At 38.5% G+C, this 19,193-nt stretch overlaps 1 protein-coding gene across 3 annotated transcripts in view; it reads left to right on the plus strand.

Moving 5' to 3' along the window:
* The first annotated feature begins 2,332 nt into the window (after positions 1 to 2,332).
* ZNF800 (zinc finger protein 800) overlaps positions 2,333 to 19,193 on the plus strand; it is a 36,549-nt gene continuing 19,688 nt past the window's right edge. For all 3 annotated transcript variants that reach the window (XR_009403757.1, XM_059396469.1, XM_059396470.1), the window contains exons 1-4: positions 2,333 to 2,424; positions 2,908 to 3,026; positions 8,357 to 8,452; positions 17,645 to 17,788. Coding sequence is in view for 2 of the 3 variants with exons in the window: in XM_059396469.1 (XP_059252452.1) it covers positions 2,966 to 3,026; positions 8,357 to 8,452; positions 17,645 to 17,788 (301 nt within the window). In the remaining variant the exon portion in view is untranslated. The remainder of the gene's footprint in view (positions 2,425 to 2,907; positions 3,027 to 8,356; positions 8,453 to 17,644; positions 17,789 to 19,193) is intronic.

A 19,193-nucleotide genomic window follows, 5' to 3' on the forward strand; every position in this document is an offset into this window, starting at 1 on the left:
TATCTGAAGCAGTGCCTTTTCACATTTATGTAAACTTAAAATTGTATATTCATTTTTTAACCTGCCTTAAATAAATGTGTTTATAAAAGAAGGAAAAGATCCTCTGGAAATGAATATTTCACTCAAATTTTACCAAAGATCTCCAATGTTAAATAAAAATTACCTGTAACTCCACTGTTCAGGTGTCACATTAAATTTTTTTCGATAGGCTAAAACATACTGCATACAATTAAATATTACACAAAATGATTTTTCTTGGCTGCATAACAAATACCATCACGTGGCCATATCACAATTTTTTACCTTACATGTAGGTTGTGGCATTACATTTTAGTTTGATGTTGTAGGACTCCTCTTGACAATGGGACAGAAAAAAATGATCATACCACGTATGTGACTGGTGTGTAGAATGCACAGTATCTGCAATTCCCTTAAAAAGAAGGATTACTTGGACCACTCTTCCTTTTCCTATCACCAAGCTGCTACAAGCCCCCAAGACCTATGTAAATGTTCCGTTCAGTATTTTTTTTTTTAAGATTTTATTTATTTATTTGACAGAGAGAAATCACAAACAGGCAGAGAGGCAGGCAGAGAGAGAGAGGAGGAAGCAGGCTCCCCGCTGAGCAGAGAGCCCGATGCGGGACTCGATCCCAGGACCCTGAGATTATGACCTGAGCCGAAGGCAGCGGCTTAACCCACTGAGCCACCCAGGCGCCCCTCCGTTCAGTATTTTTACAATAACGAGTTTATCAATTAATTACTGGACCTACCACAAACTTTCCTATGAATTTTGTAAACAGATTTCGGCCCCTCGTTTGCTTTTCCAAAATACACACAGAACCTACCTACCACCTAACTGCTCTTTCAGGACCCCGAAAACGGACAATTCAAGCTACACAACTGCGGAGATTTTTCAGTGCATCTTTCGGCGGGAGAAGATAAAGCGTAAGGGCTTTTTCTCCCTTAACATTCCCGACCGACAGTGGACACGTATTTGCTTGTAGAACAAAAATTCCGTCCTGGGAGTTGAGGCGGCGGCTCTCCTGCCCCAAGGGGCGACCGCATGGGTTTGCGGAATTTGACAGACGACCGCGATCTTCGGGGATTTTCCAAGCAGGGCGCGGGCACCGAACTGGAGGGAAAGTGCGTTCTGCCCACGTGACCCACCTTCTCCGCCTTCAGGTTCAGAAGCGGGGGTCGCGGCCATCAATTCCGATCCTCCACCAGCTTCTTCCCAAAGACCTGATGAAACCCCAAAAGTGCTGAGAGGCACACTTCGAAAATTCTCGGGTGAACAAACAAAAACAACAACAAAAAATCGGCCTTTCCCGTAAGCGGGCTGACAACCTTTTCGGAATCACCACTACCCACGGCTCACCCATTTGTCGAGCCTCTTCCTACAGCTCAGGCCCGTGCTTCTCCAACCCTCCTTGTTTTGGTTCCAACGGAAGGAGAAAAGCAACAGTTTGCTTGCCCGTCAGCCCGTCTCCCAGGCACCAACAGCCCGGGGCTTCGGCTCTCCGTCGGCCCGCGGGAAGACGCGCGGACGAGTGGCCGGCCCGAGACCCCCGGGGTCGCGGCTCCAGCGCCACTGGCCAAGGTTCCCTCCCCTCGCCCGGCCGTGGAGCGTCGCCTCCCCACAGGCCCGGGCGCCCGGCGGGGCGCATGCGCGCGACGCTCCCGGGCGTGCCGGCCACACTCCCCCCACCCACTCCGAGAGCTTGTCACTTCCTGCCCTCGCCCCATCTCCGTCCGGGGTCAGTCAGTCGCTCCCTAGTCGCTGCGGGAGAGTCTCTGCTTCCCCCTTCCTACCCGCTCCGCGGCGGTAGCTCAGGCTCTTCGGGGAGGGGGAGACAGAGAAAGAAAGAGACGGACTTAATAAAGTTTCCTGAAACAACAACTACTAGCAAAAGAGGCCCAAGGTGGGGGGGAACCCCCATTCTTCCCCGCCCCTCTCCAAAAGCCTGAGGGACCGTTGCAGGTGGAGCGGTGCTGGGAGGGGGGGGAGCCGGGCTCCGGCGGCAGCCGTTGCCCCGGCGAGGGGCGCCCAGGTCCTGCCCGCTCCGGTTCCGGCTCCTTCGGTGGCGACGGCGGCTTCTGCGGGGCGGTTCCTCCTGTCAACTGCCTGCGCCCGCGCGCCGCCCGCCCGCCCAGCTCCACAGCGCGGAGGGACGCCGTGAGCCGCCGCCGCCGTCGCCGTCGCCTCCGGCCGCGGAGGGACGTGGTGAGCTGTGGCGCTTCCGCGTCAGCGCCGGCGGGGACTCTTTGGGAGCGCGTCGGGCCCGAACCCCGGTTCCCTTCGCGTGGTCCGCCGAGGCTGCGCCAGGTGGGGCCCGAAGCCGCCTCCCACGCCAGGCTGTCCCCGCGGCTGCCCGGCCTGCCTTCCTTCCTTCCGCCTGCCCGCCGGCCCGCCCTAGGAGTTAAGTAAGTTGGGCGCACTTGGTTACGGGGACGGGGGCTCCACCGCGGAGACCCCAACGCACGTGCGTGGCGGGAGGGCGCGGCGTGGGCCGGCCGCCGGCGGGAGCCGCACCTCGACCGGTCCTGTCGCCGCGCCCGCCGCTCGCTCCTCGGGCCCCGGCGCCGGCCGTGCCCGCCGCGCTCCGCGCCTCTGTCTCCGCGCGCGCCCGCCCGGGCCGGCGAGGCCGCTGCCGCCCGCGCAGCCGGCCAGGCCCTCGCCTTGCGCTGCGCGCCCCAGGCTGCGTTTCCGGGTAGGGTGCTGAACCTGTGCGGGAGTTGGGGCTGGAGAAGCCTTCGTGCGTTTTTCTCCTGTAGGTTCTAGAAGAAGGTACGGGTACCGTGGAGGGAGAACGGAGGGCGGGTGGAGGGAACGTATGTGGAAAATAGAGCCAGAGCCCCCCCCAAGGAAGTTCAGGGTGAGTGACGGGTTTGTGCTTCTTTCAACAGCCAAGCCGCAATGAAGAGCTTCTTACAGTGAAAGGAAAGTAGGTCTCGCCCACTGAAAATGCCTTTAAGGGACAAATACTGTCAGACTGACCACCATCATCACGGATGCTGTGAACCAGGTATATTCCTTTCCCCTCCAGTTACTTTGCCCTCCGTCACAGCCTTGTGTTTCCTTCCAGTTTTCTTTTCCTCCTGCCCAAGAAGTCATGTCTAAGTAAGCAGGCGTATAAAACTAGTTATGAAGCTAAAAGCTTGTATAAACAAGAGGTCTCCAATGCCTGATCCCTTAAAAAAGTACTGCAAGTGTCACCTTAAATCTTTTCCACAAGATCAATCACTCAGTTCCTTTTCCTTCTTTTGAGGCAGGCTGCAGTTAGGACTAGTTGCCCCGTGTCCTTTGAATGTTTAAAAAACTGAAGACAGAGGAGAAAATAGGTAGCAGAATAGTAGCATGTCTTTGTGAAAGGGGAGTCATTTAAACTTTTAAAAATGAAGTTTCTTGCGCATATTCCCCAGGGTTTAGCGGTTAAAGCCTAAAAGTGAGTGTGGTTGGGCTAAAAAAGTTTGTTAAACTGAGCTTGTTGGAAGAATCAGGTTTTGCTGACTGCAACCTTTAAAAAATTTTCTTGCGCAGAATATACTGTATTGCAAAATAAAAAAATCTGGTTATTGAGGTAGAGTACATAAGTATTTTTAGGGTAGTTTATTCATTAGAACTGTTTTTAGTTGGATTGATGGAATGAAAAAGTTCCTTTTTCCAGTCTCTTGAAGAATATTAGAAGACTAATTTGATAAATGTGGTATGTAAACTTGAGTTTTCTAGTTACTCGAAGTTTGATATGTTTTGTCAGAAACATTTAGAGGTACAAGTTAAAAGGGAATCATTGAGTACATATGTCACTAAACCAAACAAAGGCTATTCTAGTTTAAAGGCAGGTGTTTATCATTATTTTTGACCTAAAAATTATTAGGACTTTTTATGCTTTTGCTTGTTTTTTTGTTGGAGTATTTTAACTGCTCTAAGTGTACTTGGTTCTGGCACAGTGGAGTTCAGATAGAGGACTTTTTTGACTAATGGGAAAAAATGGCAGTGGTAAAGAGGAAGAACTCCCATTTTCAGAAAACTTTGGTACACATGTACTGTGGCCCTGTCCCAGCCACCCCCCACCCCCCTGGCCCGGCTTATTGGAAATCAGTAATAACTTACCTCTGCTAATAATACAGTCCCAGGATGGGATCCAGTTTGTGTTCAGCTGCCCCTGACCTGTCTCAGCACCCCTTCATACTGCACATTTTGTGTGTCATTTATATTTTATCAAATATTGAATGGAATTTGTTAGTTTTGAAGTAGAAGGCTGTGAATGCCTTTTATACTTGTAGTTCACTGATCTTTTATTCCAGTTTTTTTTTTTTTTTAGAACATTTCAAGTCATTTAAGTTGAATTGGTTAATGAAACCATTTTAAATAAAACCTTTTACTTAAGAAGAAGTTTGTGTTCATGTATTTATTTCTTTGACAAATTATTATTGAGCACCTGTTAGGTGCTAGGCACTGTCCAAGGCGATGTGCATGTAAGTGGTGAACAAAAGAGATAAGGTCATTTCCTCATAGAACTTTTGAGTGGGAAGAAATAGATACAGACAAGTAATTGAATAATTTGTGACCATACTTTATTTGGTGTATTCTGATAAAGTTTTCTAGAGACTTTAATGTCTTTTTCAGGATGATTTTCAGAGTTGAACTTTTTAATATGTATTGGAACTTCTTTGTTTTTTTTCCCTCCCTCATTAACAAGAAGTCCTCTAAGTTGCATTAATTTTAAAAAATTAAATTTCTTTTGCCAGAAACCTTTTGAATGCAGTTTATTTTTCAGACTACCAGGTCATAAGTAGTTGTGATTCTTTGCTTTCTTAGCTAGATTAAATACTTTCTGAAGAGTAGTTTGGTGGAAAGCTAGACGTTTGTTAACTTACAGGATAGTTAATTGTCATTATTTCAGAGGAAGATAAGTGCTGTGTGGAAGGTTTTTCCAGTACTGAAAGGAATATGTTATGATAGTTTTAAAAAGAGGATGCCTTCAGATGGAGGGAAGAAGATGACATGGTGTTTGAGAAGTTCTTTTAATGGGCAATCATCAGGGATCTAGCCTCTTTTGAATTATGAGTAGTGGGGCTGATCCCTGAGCAGTGTGTTCCTGAGGAGACCTTAATAGGATGGATCAATGTGTAGTGAAGGGTGGTGATATAAGCCTGTCAGTGTATGTAAAGTACTTTCTTATTTATGTTTTAAGAATGTTTCTTACAGAACTTTTCAGAATTCAAAGGTAGAGAGAATGGTGTAAGGAACCTGTTGTAAGCATCACACAACATATCGATACATGGACAATCTCTTTTTTTTCCCTCTATTCTCGCTTCTTCCCAGTTCCGTTTTCCACCCTCCCACTGCTTCCCTGCCCTGTATTATTTGTAAGTAAATTCCAGACATCATAAGCAGAAAGTTATTTTAAGGGGCTTTTTTTTAAGGTAGGAGAGACTGTTACAAAAATAGGTATTTGATTCTGGGAAGTGTGTTCTTGGAAAAATATAAAGACATATGTTAACTTCTGAGGGTTTGGGTGTTGTGATTAGAGGGAGATGATGGCTTTTTTTCCTAATGGTTGTGTAAACTGATCTTGGGAGGGATGATAGGATATAGGAGAGGAAACTTTTATAAAATACTAATATATAAAGTTTTTTAGGTTTTTGTTTGTTTTACAGTGGGAACTACATAGATCTGTATGCTAAATGGGTGTTTCCATGGATGACTAAGCTAACTCAGGGGTTATTTTGAATGGTGTTTCAGGATGTTGATGTGTGTAGTGGTAGTAGTGTTCTGAAGGTGATTAGGTAACAAATTCTGCTGTAGTTTTGAAATCAGATGTTCTTTTGTGGAAATGGAAGCTGGTGTATTAAAGTTTTCTGGAGCATTTTTATTTTATTTATTGACTTACTTATTTTTATTAACATATAACATATCATTAGTTCCAGGGGTACAGGTCTGTGAATCGTCAGGCTTACATACTTCACAGCACTCACCATAGCACATACCCTCCCCAATGTCCATAACCCAAACCCCACCCCCCGCAACCCTCAGTTTGTTTTGTGAGATTGAGTCTCTTATGGTTTGTCTCCCTTCTGATCCCATCTTGTTTATTTTTTCCTTCCCTACTCCCCAAACCCCCCACTTTGCTTCTCAGATTCCTCATGTCAGGGAGATCATATGATAATTGTCTTTCGCTGATTGACTTATTTCATGGAGCATTTTTAAATGAGGAAAGGGGACTCTGAGGACAAATTTCTTTTTTTCTCCATATCCCTCCCTTACTCATTACTGTTTTTTAAAAAATTTTCCCTTTCTAAAATTCTTGCTACTTATAGAGCCAAACCTTGATACTTTTAGTTCTTTATAACTGTATAGTTTCTACCCTCTCTTTTGTAGTTATTATTTTTATTTGTCATTTGTTTTGTACAAATCATGAAAAGAGATCCATCTAATCCAAATAATGGTATCATCAGTCTATTTATAAACTTCTGTTATTGCATCTTTAAAGGGTTGAATTCTACTTTTTAGGTTTTGGAAACAGTTTTTCAGTTTCTGATGTCAGAAAGCAATTGATTTGTACATGATGATGGCGGCAGTGGTGGTGGTGATAGAACATTTATTGAACACTTACTATATCCCAGGCCCTGTTTTAACTAGTAGTTAACCTACATTAGCTCATTTAATCCTCGTAGAACTCTATAATTTAGGTACTTTTATTAACCCCACTTTAGAGATGGGAAAGAGATCAGAGAGTTTAATTTGCTTTAGTTGTATCTAATAAATGTTAGAAAAATATTTCAGTGTAGTAAGTCCAGGTCTGTAGTCTTTGTATTTTTGATCACTGCGGGTAATGCCAATGTCAGATGTTCTCAAAATGAGTTGTGGGTGTGTGCATGTTTTTAATTCATTTAAAATACTCCTTACATATCTCTTAAAATTGGGAAAGTTGTACTTAATAAAATGACTTGGTCCTGAGATAGTTCCGTCCAACTTGTATACACTGAGACAAGATTTGAAGCCTTAACGTAGAATCTAAGGCTGTGTCTATATACATAGCACAGTAGGCTTTAGCCCTTATCAGAAAGCCAAGACCAGGCCCTGAAGCAGTAGCAGCACACATTATTGAAGTAATCCTCCTTATTTTCCCACAGAGTGGATGATCCTGGGTTAAGATGGTAATAGTTGAGTAGAACATTATAACATATTGAAAAAAGTTAATTAAAATGGCTGTTTTTTTCCTACCATAGCTGTATCTTTAGTATCTGATGGAAAACTGTTTTCCTTTTCAGTTACCTTTTTTCATATTATCATAATTTAATTTATTATATAATTATACTGTGAATTTGAGAATTTTGGAAAGAAGACATCTGTATATGAAAATGAAAATTTTTATTTTTAAAGTGGAAATAGTATTTTTACTTATTATATAAATGTGTGTGTGTGTTTTTGTGTGTGTGTGTGTGTGTGTTTTAACCTGCATACTTCTAAAAACCCAGGCTCTGAAACACTAACAAAGTGTGAGGCCGAAAATGAAAATCACTCCTGTAAAGTCCACCCTGACAGAACCCTTGTTTTGTTGGTATCTTGCTAGACTTTTTATGTTTATATTAGTGGCTATACATAAACACACATGTACATTACATTTCTTTCTGTATCTATTGAAATATATATTAATATAAGTGAGATCATATTCTCTAACCTGTTTTTGTTGCTCAGCAATCTATTTTTGACAACTTTTGTTGTTGGTATATGTAGATTTAGCTCATGCTTTCTAAGAGCTGTGAAGGAAGGACTCTGTTGTAGGGCTGTTTCATAGTTTATTTAGTCTGGCTCCTATTGAGAGATTTTTAATTTGTTTGAAATTTTTTCTCTATTATTTAGAGGCTGCAGTGAACATTCTTGAACATCTGTCATTGTGCACTTCACTAGTCCTTTCCTTAGGCAGTGGTTTTTGAGTTTTGCTCTCATAATTGCCCAGAGAGCTGTAGTAGATTGTCCAGAGGGTTCTGGAACGGTTTATGAGATGTGGCTAGGACATCGTTGCCCTAGAATTTTGATTAAATACAGAGGCTCCTCTTCAAGGGGAACAAAAAGGCAAACATGACAAATATGTAGTAAATACCAAAATAGTAAATCTTTGCATTTGAAGCCTTAAGTAGCTTTAATTTAGCCTTGAATTGAGAATAATCTTAGTTATTTTTTTCCCATTATTTCATTGTGCCTTACAAAGATGGTGGTGAAGTATATACGAACAAGTGTGATTATCATTAACATGATTGTAGCAAACCATTGTTTTTCTTCAATAGTAAATGATTTAAATAACCCTTTTTTTGTGGGGATTGGGGTGGGTGTTTGTCTTCCATGTAGTTTATATCCTGGAACCTGGAGATGCTCCTTTGTTACAGCAACCACTACAGACATCCAAATCTGGTATTCAACAAATAATTGAGTGCTTTCGATCAGGTATGAATGTTTTAGGATGTATTTTTCAATCTTCACATAATAGTTAAAAACTACCTAGAAATCCTTAGAATAAATTTTTAAAAAATATTAAAATGTGTATGTTGGTTTTATAGAATATTTTTAATTGTCAAATTTTTAAAAAGTGGATGAATAAATATTGACTTGATTTAGAATCTTTTTCAGTACTATATATTATATACTAATATAGAAATAAACTTAGTGTGGTTTAAAGAAATATATATGGTATCTTTATTGGTAACATGCCTCTTCTCAACAAGTTATTGTTAAATTTTTTGGCATATCTTTGTAAACCCTCAGTGGGCACTAGTAAATTATACTGGGTCTTTATAATCATTGGCAGAGTAGATTATTTATTCAGAATATCTGAGATGTCACTTGTTCAAGATTAATTACTTTATCATCTCTGTTTATATGACTCACCTAACCCTGGAGTTTCAACATCTTTGATAGAGCACAAGACAGGAAAAATACTTATTCCAGTCCCTGGTCTCTTTGGATACATTTGTTTAGCTTCACTTTCTATTAGATCATTATAATAATTGGATGTATAAGAAGTATATTTGTACAATTGGAGTCCAGTGCTTTAAAACATGTGTTGCTTACTACATATCCATGGCTGAGAACTGTTAGAACTCCTTTCTCGGTGAGATCATAGATTGTGGTTCTTATGATCCACTTATCCACCTTTTGTAGATTTGGCTTCTCTGACATCGCAGACTGTTGAGTCAGATATAAATAAGCAAACACACGTGATTGATGGGACACTTAATTGATGGAAACTTAAGGGTTAGAATATCTTTTGTTACTATTCTAAAGTTTACTATTCTAATAAAAAATTTGAGATTAAAAGGAAAAGATAATTTGTATGTAACCAATTGTTTTGTATTGATAAATGCTGTGAGGTGCTTATTTTTAAGTCATTGTAAAGAGAAATAACATATTTGCCATATTTTAGGATCTAAGAAATAGATTGCTACTTAATCTAAAATAAAAATTATTTTTATTTCTGAGTTCCCGAGATCTGTTTCTTGGATTTTTAATCTAATTTTAAATAGATTTTTAATCCATTTTTAATCTATTAATTTTAATCAGTCTTTAATCTGTAGTACTCACGGCTTTGCTTTTATGTATATTTAAATCAGTTAAGTATTGAGCGTGTATCCATGCCTTGCTCATGTTGAATGGTGGCGCAGTCTATTTTAGGGTGTCTTGTTGTTTTTATTTTTGATAGTAAAATAAAGTAACTGATAGGTCAGATTTTCCTATGATAAATACAATTAAAATTTTACTTACTAGAGGTGGTATTTATAATATATTTCCGGCATAACAGAAGAATGGTTAGTTTCTGGTCATAGTAAGAGTTTTTTAGCTACTTTTGGTAGGTAATTCTTTTTGTTCTTTCTCAAGGGAATGAAGGTTATTGCTTTTCACATTTTTTATATTCTTTGCTATAGGGTTTTTTCTTTTCTTTTTCTTTTTCTTAAGAGAGGTGAGAGAGGGGCTGGGGACTGTGGTAGGAGGGGGGTGGAGGAGAGAATCTTAAGCAGACTCCACACCCAGTGTGGAGGCAGATGCAGGTCTGGATCTCAAAACCCTGACATCATGGCCTCAGCTGAAATCAAGAGGAGTCAATGCTTAACTGACTGAACCAACCAGGCACCCCATAGGTTTCTTTTTTAAAATCCAAAATTTGAAATGAATAAGATTATTTTATACTTACTTCAATTTATTATAGTGTTATTTGATTAAGAAGTTAGAATTGGTTCATTCATAAATGCTTTGTCTTATAAAATACACCTTTTCAAGAAGATCCTGTTCTCAAAATCTATGTTTAACTTTGGAAGATGAATATTTAGAAAGGAAATTGTTTTCTTTTTGCATTGTGCTCATGTCTGTTTCCTGTATTTGCTGTTTCTTTAGCCGAAAAGTGTCTGTGAAATGGGTAAAATGTTCTTTTTTAAATGTCCCCTTCTGACCTTTTAAATTCACATTTGCCTTCTGAGTTATTTTTTATTTAGGAAAATTCTGAAAATACTATAAATTTAATTCTGAGTACCCAGTGATTTAAATTAGAAGTGATTTAGAAATATGCTTAGCAATAGAAAGAACTAATTTTGGATTTAAAGAAAGGAATTCTTTTACTTCGTTAATGTGTCTCAGAACTAAGCAATTTTATTTTCCTCAAGATTGTAATCTCTTCATCAGTACAATCTAAAGTTTGCTAAGGTAGCTCTTTGGCACTGAAGTATCCAAGCCCGGGCTAACTGAAACTTTGGGAGGATAGAACGGAAGTTTGGGCCACATGACCTAGGGACGAAGATCCATTCTTACCCTCTAAGTTCTTCCTGGTCCCATTCTACTCTCAGCCACACCTTCAGTGACTCATTGGTTTCTAGACTCTTTCCATTGCAGCTGGGTTACAGACACTGCATTTGAAAGAACTATCCGAAGTCTGTGCTTTTGCTCTCACTAACCTATGGAGGCTCAGTCAGGTGGGGCATTAGTAATGTGTTAGGATATCTAGCTTAATCTTTAAGCTCAGATAGCTGTCTTCAACTATTATACCATTTCTAAGTTACTCACCTTCTGTCCACACTTGGCTGTCTGTGGCCTGGTATTAATTCCTACCCAAGCTGGAAGTTCATTAAAGGCTGAGGAATGAGTTAACTCATTTTTTTTTGGTCTGCCAGCCCCACATGTGCTGTACTGACTGCATGATCAGTTTTGACTTGTTTTCTTTGCCTCACACTTTAGTCTTTACTTTGGACTGTTTTTCTGGTTTTAAATGATAAATCTTTCTTGACCTCTGATATCTTTTTATTTCTGGCCACTTCACTTGTAAATTAATTTGAACAGATTTTTCTTTTTGGAATTAAGTAATATTCCTATATTGGAATAAGTAATATTATTGGATTAAGTCATAAGTGCCCATGGTTTAAAAATAATAAGGAAGTATAAAAGGATGTATAGAAATACAAAAATAAGTCTCTGCTCAGGCAACCACTGCTATATGATTTATGTGTTTTCTTCTAGAGACCCTGTATACATGTACAAGCATATATCCCTCACTTTTCCCCCCAGTACTAATGGTAGCTGATTCTGCCCACTGTTATGTATTTTTGCTTTATTAAAAGTACATTTTGCTGTTGTTTGACATTTGTCCATAGATAGATACCTCATTTTTTAGAAAGTTGCCTATTTTGCTCCAGCCTACAGATTCTACTCTGAAATCCCTGATGGTTTAATGACTTTGAGACATGCTGTTTGCTCTGTATCCCTGGCTTCTGTACTATCTTGACTGGGTCCTGCCTTTTGCTAGAGCGCTGCCTTAGCTCTGTTAGTCCTTCTCAGATCACATCTGTGACTCGATGTCTTCAAATTTGTCTTCTTTTTATTGACACTTTTATTTTAGCTTCCTTCCTGACCTCTCTCCTCAAACTGAATTTTAAGTAACAACAGCAACAACAAAGAAGGTGTACTTCTATGAGACATTTATTAACATCGATTTAATTGAGCTTAATATTCTTTCTTAGTCTCTCAGTCTTCTGGTAGAGGCAAAGGAGCTATTGAATGCCCTAAGATTAGAAACAGAAAAATGGGGAGAAAAAAGAAGGATAATTAGTTAGTCTAATATTCATGGAGAGAAAAGAGAAGGATAAGTATTTAGTCTGATATTTAAAACTGGTCTTTCTTATGAAGTCGATATTGTTTTTTTGAATCCTTGAAATATATAATGTTATAAAAATATATATAATATCATAGAAAAAAGATTCTATAAAATACACTACTACTGTGTGCAAGGAAGAGCATCTTTTCTGACTCTTAGGGAGGAGTGAATTGTAGTGAAAAATAAGAGTTAGCTTTGTATAGTATTTGCTATTGTCATTATCGTCTTAGGTTTGGTCATTTAACTTCTTAGAAGAGTTTTTTGTTTCGTTTTGGTTTTATACTGTTTAAAACATTACCTGCATTTAGTGTAAGCTGTTTCTGGATGGTGATGCCTTAGTCCTGACTACAAACAAAAACTGAGGATGGAAGTGTGATTTTTCGGAGATACATAAGAGAACATCGTTATCATATAGGTTTTGTTTTTGGTTGTTACATAACAATTTTAGGAAATTTAAAATCAGACTAGATATTTTTTGCATGAATAAGACAGATGTAGATTTATTTGTTTGATTGTTGTTCTTATATTCTTCAAAGAATGTCATCTGAGGCTATGTTCCTAGAGGAGCAGACATTTATATTAGTCTGGGAATTTCTTAAGGGCACAGATCAGATCCTTCACTCTCATGTTTCCAGTAATAACATGGCAAACTCATATTTAGTAGGTGTCCAAAAAATGTTTGTAAGATTAAAATATTAACCAAGTAGGCACTAGAATCATTTTGTTCTGATTGTACATTTATTGTATGTAGCACTGTTCCATAATTAACCTAGTAATTTTTTAAGAAAGATTTTATTCATTTGAGAGAGAGCACGCACAAGCAGGGGAGAGGCAGAGGGAAAGGGAGAAGTAGACTCTGCCGAGCAGGTAGCCTGATGTGGGGCTTGATCCTAGGACCCTGAGATCATGACCTGAGCTGAAGGCAGACTCTTAACCATCTAAGCCACCCAGGCGCCCCTAACCTAGTAATTTTTTAAACCAACTCTTGCAGGTGGTAGTTTTAAGAAATAAATTTAAATTTTCTTAAATGCCCCCTCTTTAAGAACTTTTGTTAAGGGATGATCAGTTAGAAATTTCCTTCATAAACTGGCCTTGAAAATCAGTTTTGACAGGAATTACAGCTATGCTTGCAGTGCGTTTAAACAGTCATGCTAAAAATGTGTGAATCATAAAGCAAGCAGTATACCATTTAAAAATCATTACTGCTACAACTTAAAATGGTCATTGACCAACATATCCATATATTAAGGAAAAAAATGAAAGCTTATCTTTGGCCCAGAAGAGTTAGAATTAATATCTCATCATGTAAAGTGACTGCCCCTCCACCCTAATGTAAAACTGAATACTGATTCCTTTTGAAAAAAAGTCTTGTAAATATTTTTCTCAGTACATACAATGTATTTGATGTTAAGGAATAGCATATGACTAAACCTTTGTTGGGGTATGAGTAATTTTTACTGAGCATCTATTATGAGAATCTGAAATATTCACTAATTAGTTAATTTCTAATTATCAAAAGCTTTAGGAGGGCTGTTTCTTTTTTTTTTTGAAAGATACTGATTAATGTAATCAGTAAACAGTGACTTCTAAGATAGTTTTATAAGATCTAGGGCAAGAAAACGTTACTCCTACAGGAAAAGGAATAATGAAGAGTAAGAATATGCATGGGTCTCTTTCAGGATCAAGGGCAGTGGAAGAACTTTATATTGCTGTCCAGATGCCCATGTCTGTTATCTCAGGTGACAGAAAGTTTTAGCTGTTGACAGAGGCACAGATGATTGGCTGTGTCTAATTGTTAGTGAGCAGAGCAGTCAAAAATGGTAGTTAATGAGACCATTATGTCCAAAGCCATTATGACCACATGGGAAAAACATCAAAACCTTAAATGACAGCTAAAACTGACTTAGGGAAAAACTTCTATTGTCTGTATTTATGGAATGGGCAATGTCGTATTTTTCTCATTTGTAAAGTGTGTAAGTTGAATTAGAAAAATCTTTGAGGTCTCTTTTTTGGCTTCCCAGGCAACTTTATTATACCCTAAAAAAAAAAAAAAATCTATAGAGAAGGTTTCCTTAAACATAAAGCTTCTAGTATGTCATTTAACAAACCTCAGTCAAGCGTAGTCCTGAGAGGTGGGGATATAGTCGATGAGCATTAAAGGTATCTTCTCCATCCTTTTATAGCCTCCAGCTTAATGGGACTACAGAAAAATAATTACAAGATATTGGGATAATACAGTACAGATGTATAGGGTGCGGTAGGAATAGGGGTGAAGAATTTTAACAGAAACCAGCAATCAGAAGGCTTCCTGGGGGAAGTGACTTCTAACCTGGAATTTTGTGTGTTTGTTTTAAGATTTTATTTATTAGAGAGAGACAGTGAGCATGAGAGTGGGGAGGGTAGGATACATGACTCGATCCTGGGGCTCGATTCTGAGGCTTGATTCTGGGGCTAGATCCTGGGTCTCGAATCTGGGTCTCAATTCTGGGACTTGAACCTGGGGCTCGATTCTGGGGCTTGATCCTGGGGCTAGATCCTGGGACTCCAGGGTCCATAACCTGAGCGGAAGGCAGTCATTTAACCAACTGAGCCACCTAGGCGCCCCAGGGTTTGAAGGATTACTAGAAGTGAGCCAGACCGGGGCAGTGGGAGAAAAAAAAACATAGGTGAAGTCCTGAGGAGGGAGAGAAATAACTTTGTGAACCCATGACTCTGAAAGAAATTTGATGTACCTGTGTCAACACAACTGTGCTTGTGTGTGTGTGTGTGTGTGTGTGTGTGTGTGTGTGTGTAGGTGGGATGGGGTGGGGGAAGGATTTGTGAATGATAATTAAGACTGATGAGTTAAGAGTAGGGCCAGAGATTTTTTGGGGGGGTGATGCTATTGGAAACAAATATGCACTCTGCTGAATATAACTAGTTCTATAACCAGGATTAAACAAGAATACCTATCTATTTCTCTTTAAAATTTTTTAGAAGAAAGCAAGCTCCCCGCTGAGCAGAGAGCCCCATGTGGGGCTTGATCCCAGGACCCTGAGATTATGATCCGAGCCAAAGGCAGAGGCTTAACCCACTGAGCCACCCAGGCGCCCCCTTTTTAACTTTTGATTAATTAATTTTTATAGTTGAGCAAACCTGATGGACAAAGTGAGATCTCTGATTTAGGGATGCAGTCTTGTATTTTTAGCAGTATCTGTTTTTTATGTATAACCTCGTATTTCCTATTTAAATCTTCAATTGGGTTTTTAAACCTAGTTCAGCTTGTTTTTGCATTCCTCTTCAATCTTTTTTTGACTGTTTTTAAAGGCAGAATTGAATCTTTAGTATGGTTCTAGCAGGTATTTCAATTTGGAATTAAAGTGTGCAAAATTTTCTATGTTTTTCTCTTACTGGTGCTACACTTAACTATACTTCTATAAATAGGTTAGGTTTATCTAAAATATTTTTATCATCAGTCTACCTCTCATAGTTTGTCATTCACTTAGGAGGTTAACTATGAACTAAACAAAAGCAGTCTTTTGCAAGTATATTTTGTAATGCGAAGTGGACTAAGAAAGTGCATGCATGTGTGTGTTTGTGTGTATGTGTATGTATGTATGATTTTACCTTTATTTATTTTTTTTAAGATTTTTATTTATTTGACAGAGAGAGAGAGATCACAAGTAGGCAGAGACACGGGGGAAGCAGGCTCCCTGCTGAGCAGAGAGCCCAAAGTGAGGCTCAGTCCCAGGACCCTGAGATCATGACCTGAGCTGAAGGCAGAGGCTTAACCTACTGAGCCACCCGGGTACCCTGATTTTACCTTATATTAAGAATAATACTCGGGCTGTCCTCTGAATCTTTTTAAATTTATGTTTTCTAATTTTGTGGTAATATGGTTTAGTGCAGTAAACCATTGATTCGGATTTGAGAAGTGGTGGAAATGATTTCCTTATATTTATTTTTTCCCCAGTAAAAACCCAGATGTGTAATTTAATTTTTCTGGGATTTAAGTTCATATATTCTTTCATGATTGTTTAAGATAGGTTTGGTTTGGTGTGTTCATTTTAGAAGATGGATAGTATAGGGTGTTTACTCTTTAGTAGTTCCAGAGCTTAACAGAGTGTTAAGTACTTGTGGAATGATAGAAGGACACTTTGCACCTAGATAGTTTTAAAGATTTTTTTCTGGACACGTTTAATATTGAGGTCAATATTATTAGCATTTTTTTTATTTGAGGCAATTAAAGGCTAATTAATTAGTAAAGCATGGCAGATCAATTTTGTCAGTTTACCTATGGCAGAAACCTGTAGGAAATAATGGCAAATTTAAATTTAAAACACAAATTCTATTTGTGTTTTATTCCTGGTGGATGTTCTTATTTTAGAGATTGGATGCTCATTGTCATTTTTTTTTCCTCTGCCTTTTGGTCTTGTGTCATAATACTTAGATTCCTTGTATCAGTGGCATTTCTTCAACTACTTTTAATATTGAGCATTGCCAGAGCTGAATACTTTGTAGTTATAAATAAGACAGGTTTGGTCTTGGCTGCTTTGGAGTTTATAATCTAGTGGGGAAGACAGGCTTTAAATTAGTTTAAACTGTAAACTATCAGTATTTAATTAGTTGGAGTGAGTTTTTGAGGGAGAAAGGCTTTGAATAAATTTATAGTGGTATCAGGAGGCCTAAGCAAAATTCAAATTATGGATAAGGATTCTATACTCTGACACTCAGTGACCATAATCCCATGTTGGCCCAGAACCTGAAGTAATTTGAGCTGAGTTTAAAAAGAAAAATCACGGGACGCCTGGGTGGCTCAGTTGGTTAAGCAGCTGCCTTCGGCTCAGGTCATGATCCCGGCGTCCTGGGATCGAGTCCCATATCGGGCTCCTTGCTCGGCAGGGAGCCTGCTTCTCCCTCTGCCTCTGCCTGCCATTCTGTCTGCCTGTGCTCGCTCTCCCCCCCCCCCCCCCCGATAAATAAATAAAATCTTTAAAAAAAAAAAAGAAAAATCACATGCAGTCTTGTGACAGTTTGGACTCTCTTTAAGGAATCGGGAAAACGTATTACAGAACTCTATATTCACGTCTTAATGCAGAAGGGAGCAGCAAGAAACTTTGGCAAGGAGTAGGGAGTTGGTGGAGGAGGGGTATGTTTAATTCTTTTCCCTTCCATATCTATTGCATCAGGATCTCTAGAGGGGGTTCATGTACATCATTATTCCTAGGTTATTGTGATGATTAGCCAGATGTTGAAACCACTGTTGGGATATCCTAAGAATTGATTGGCTGCTGAATTAGAAAAAAAAAATCAGTTTTAGCTGTCACAATATCCAGGTGATGTTAGAATTTTACTTAGAATTTAGTTTATAAGTTAGTTCTGAATACAAATGGTGGAAATTGGCAATGCCTGTATTTTGTTTGCAAAGATTAATTGCACTTTGGATTGTCAACAGTGGTTGCCCAGTTTAAAAATGCACATTAAATTTACCTTTTGTGTTAAGTTTTATTTTCTTTTTCCTTCAGGAACTAAACAACTTAAGCACATTTTATTAAAAGATGTGGACACTATTTTTGAATGTAAATTATGCCGCAGTCTCTTCAGAGGATTACCAAATTTAATTACCCATAAAAAATTCTACTGCCCACCAAGTCTCCAGATGGATGACAGTAAGTATTATCCATATATTCAGTTATGCATTTTACAGCTAAGTATTCTTATACTGCAACTATACATTTGTGTTAAAATGGTATCAGTAATTTAATGATGGGGAATAAAATTAAATACTTAATGTTCATTTTCTTAGACAAGTACTTTAATATGAGTGTTTTTGTGTTTTTCTAAAGAGGTTAGTTTTATGAATATACTTATATCAAGATATTAGATATTGTTTTTGAATGTTTATATGGACCATATAGTTTATATTCAGGATTTTTCTAAGTTAAAACGTGAGTGCTTGAAGGGAGTATTGGTATTTTTCATTTCTGTTTCTTTAACAACTTGTTACATATGACTAATAATTTACTAAGATTATTCTTAAGTAAATAAGAAGGTTAGAGCAAAGAATGAGTAAATTCATTAATTTCTTGGGGACGGTAAGAAGAGCATTAAAAAAAGAATAACCTTTCTATTTTTTTCTGGGTCTTGATTTGAAGATCAGTTTTGTTCTCAGTGAAATTTATTTATAAATCAATGATTTTATCAGAAATGAGATTGTTTTATAGGCCAACTTGAGATCTGAAGTAGCTTTATGTGATGAAGGCAGGTTGTAGGCTAATAAAGTCTTTGTGAAACTGAATATTTGTTGGATTAAGTGTATTGCCCATGTATGATGAAGTTAGCAATATTGTAATGGTATTATTTTCTTGCTTTAAAGAACTGATATAAATTCCTTAAAATATTTTAATAAGTAATAGGTTACTTTCATTATTTCTGGTTCAGCGGTTTAACTCTTTGTGGTCTTACAAATTATAGAATTTATTTTGTCCATTTGATACTGTAGTTGAACTGTGGAAACATGCACTTTTCAACTTAACTTTCTTGGAATGGGAATGAAATGAAAATTCCAAATATCAGAAGTACTACCGAATTACTAGCATGAAACTGATTTAAAGTATATTATAGAACATAATTGATCTAAAGTATATTATAGGACATAGTTGAAATAAGAATTTCATCTTTGGAAATTTTTCCTAGTACTAGATCTTATTATAGTCCTAGATGTTATTATACTTGTTTTTATCATTGAGATATAAATGAAAAGGCAGTCTGTAGGGATTAGTTTCAGATCTGATATTTTAATAAATAAAGTGATAGTAGAAAATTAGTGATATTTGTGATAGTTTTCCTTGTTTTAGTGTAGAGCTGACTTTTATTTTATTTTATTTTTTTTAAAGATTTTATTTATTTATCAGAGAGGGGGGGGGGGAGAGAGCAAGCACAGGCAGACAGAATGACAGGCAGAGGCAGAGGGAGAAGCAGGCTCCCTGCCGAGCAAGGAGCCCGATATGGGACTCGATCCCAGGACGCCGGGATCATGACCTGAGCCGAAGGCAGCTGCTTAACCAACTGAGC

Source organism: Mustela nigripes, chromosome 4 (genome assembly GCF_022355385.1).
Source record: "Mustela nigripes isolate SB6536 chromosome 4, MUSNIG.SB6536, whole genome shotgun sequence".
Lineage (NCBI taxonomy): Eukaryota > Metazoa > Chordata > Mammalia > Carnivora > Mustelidae > Mustela > Mustela nigripes.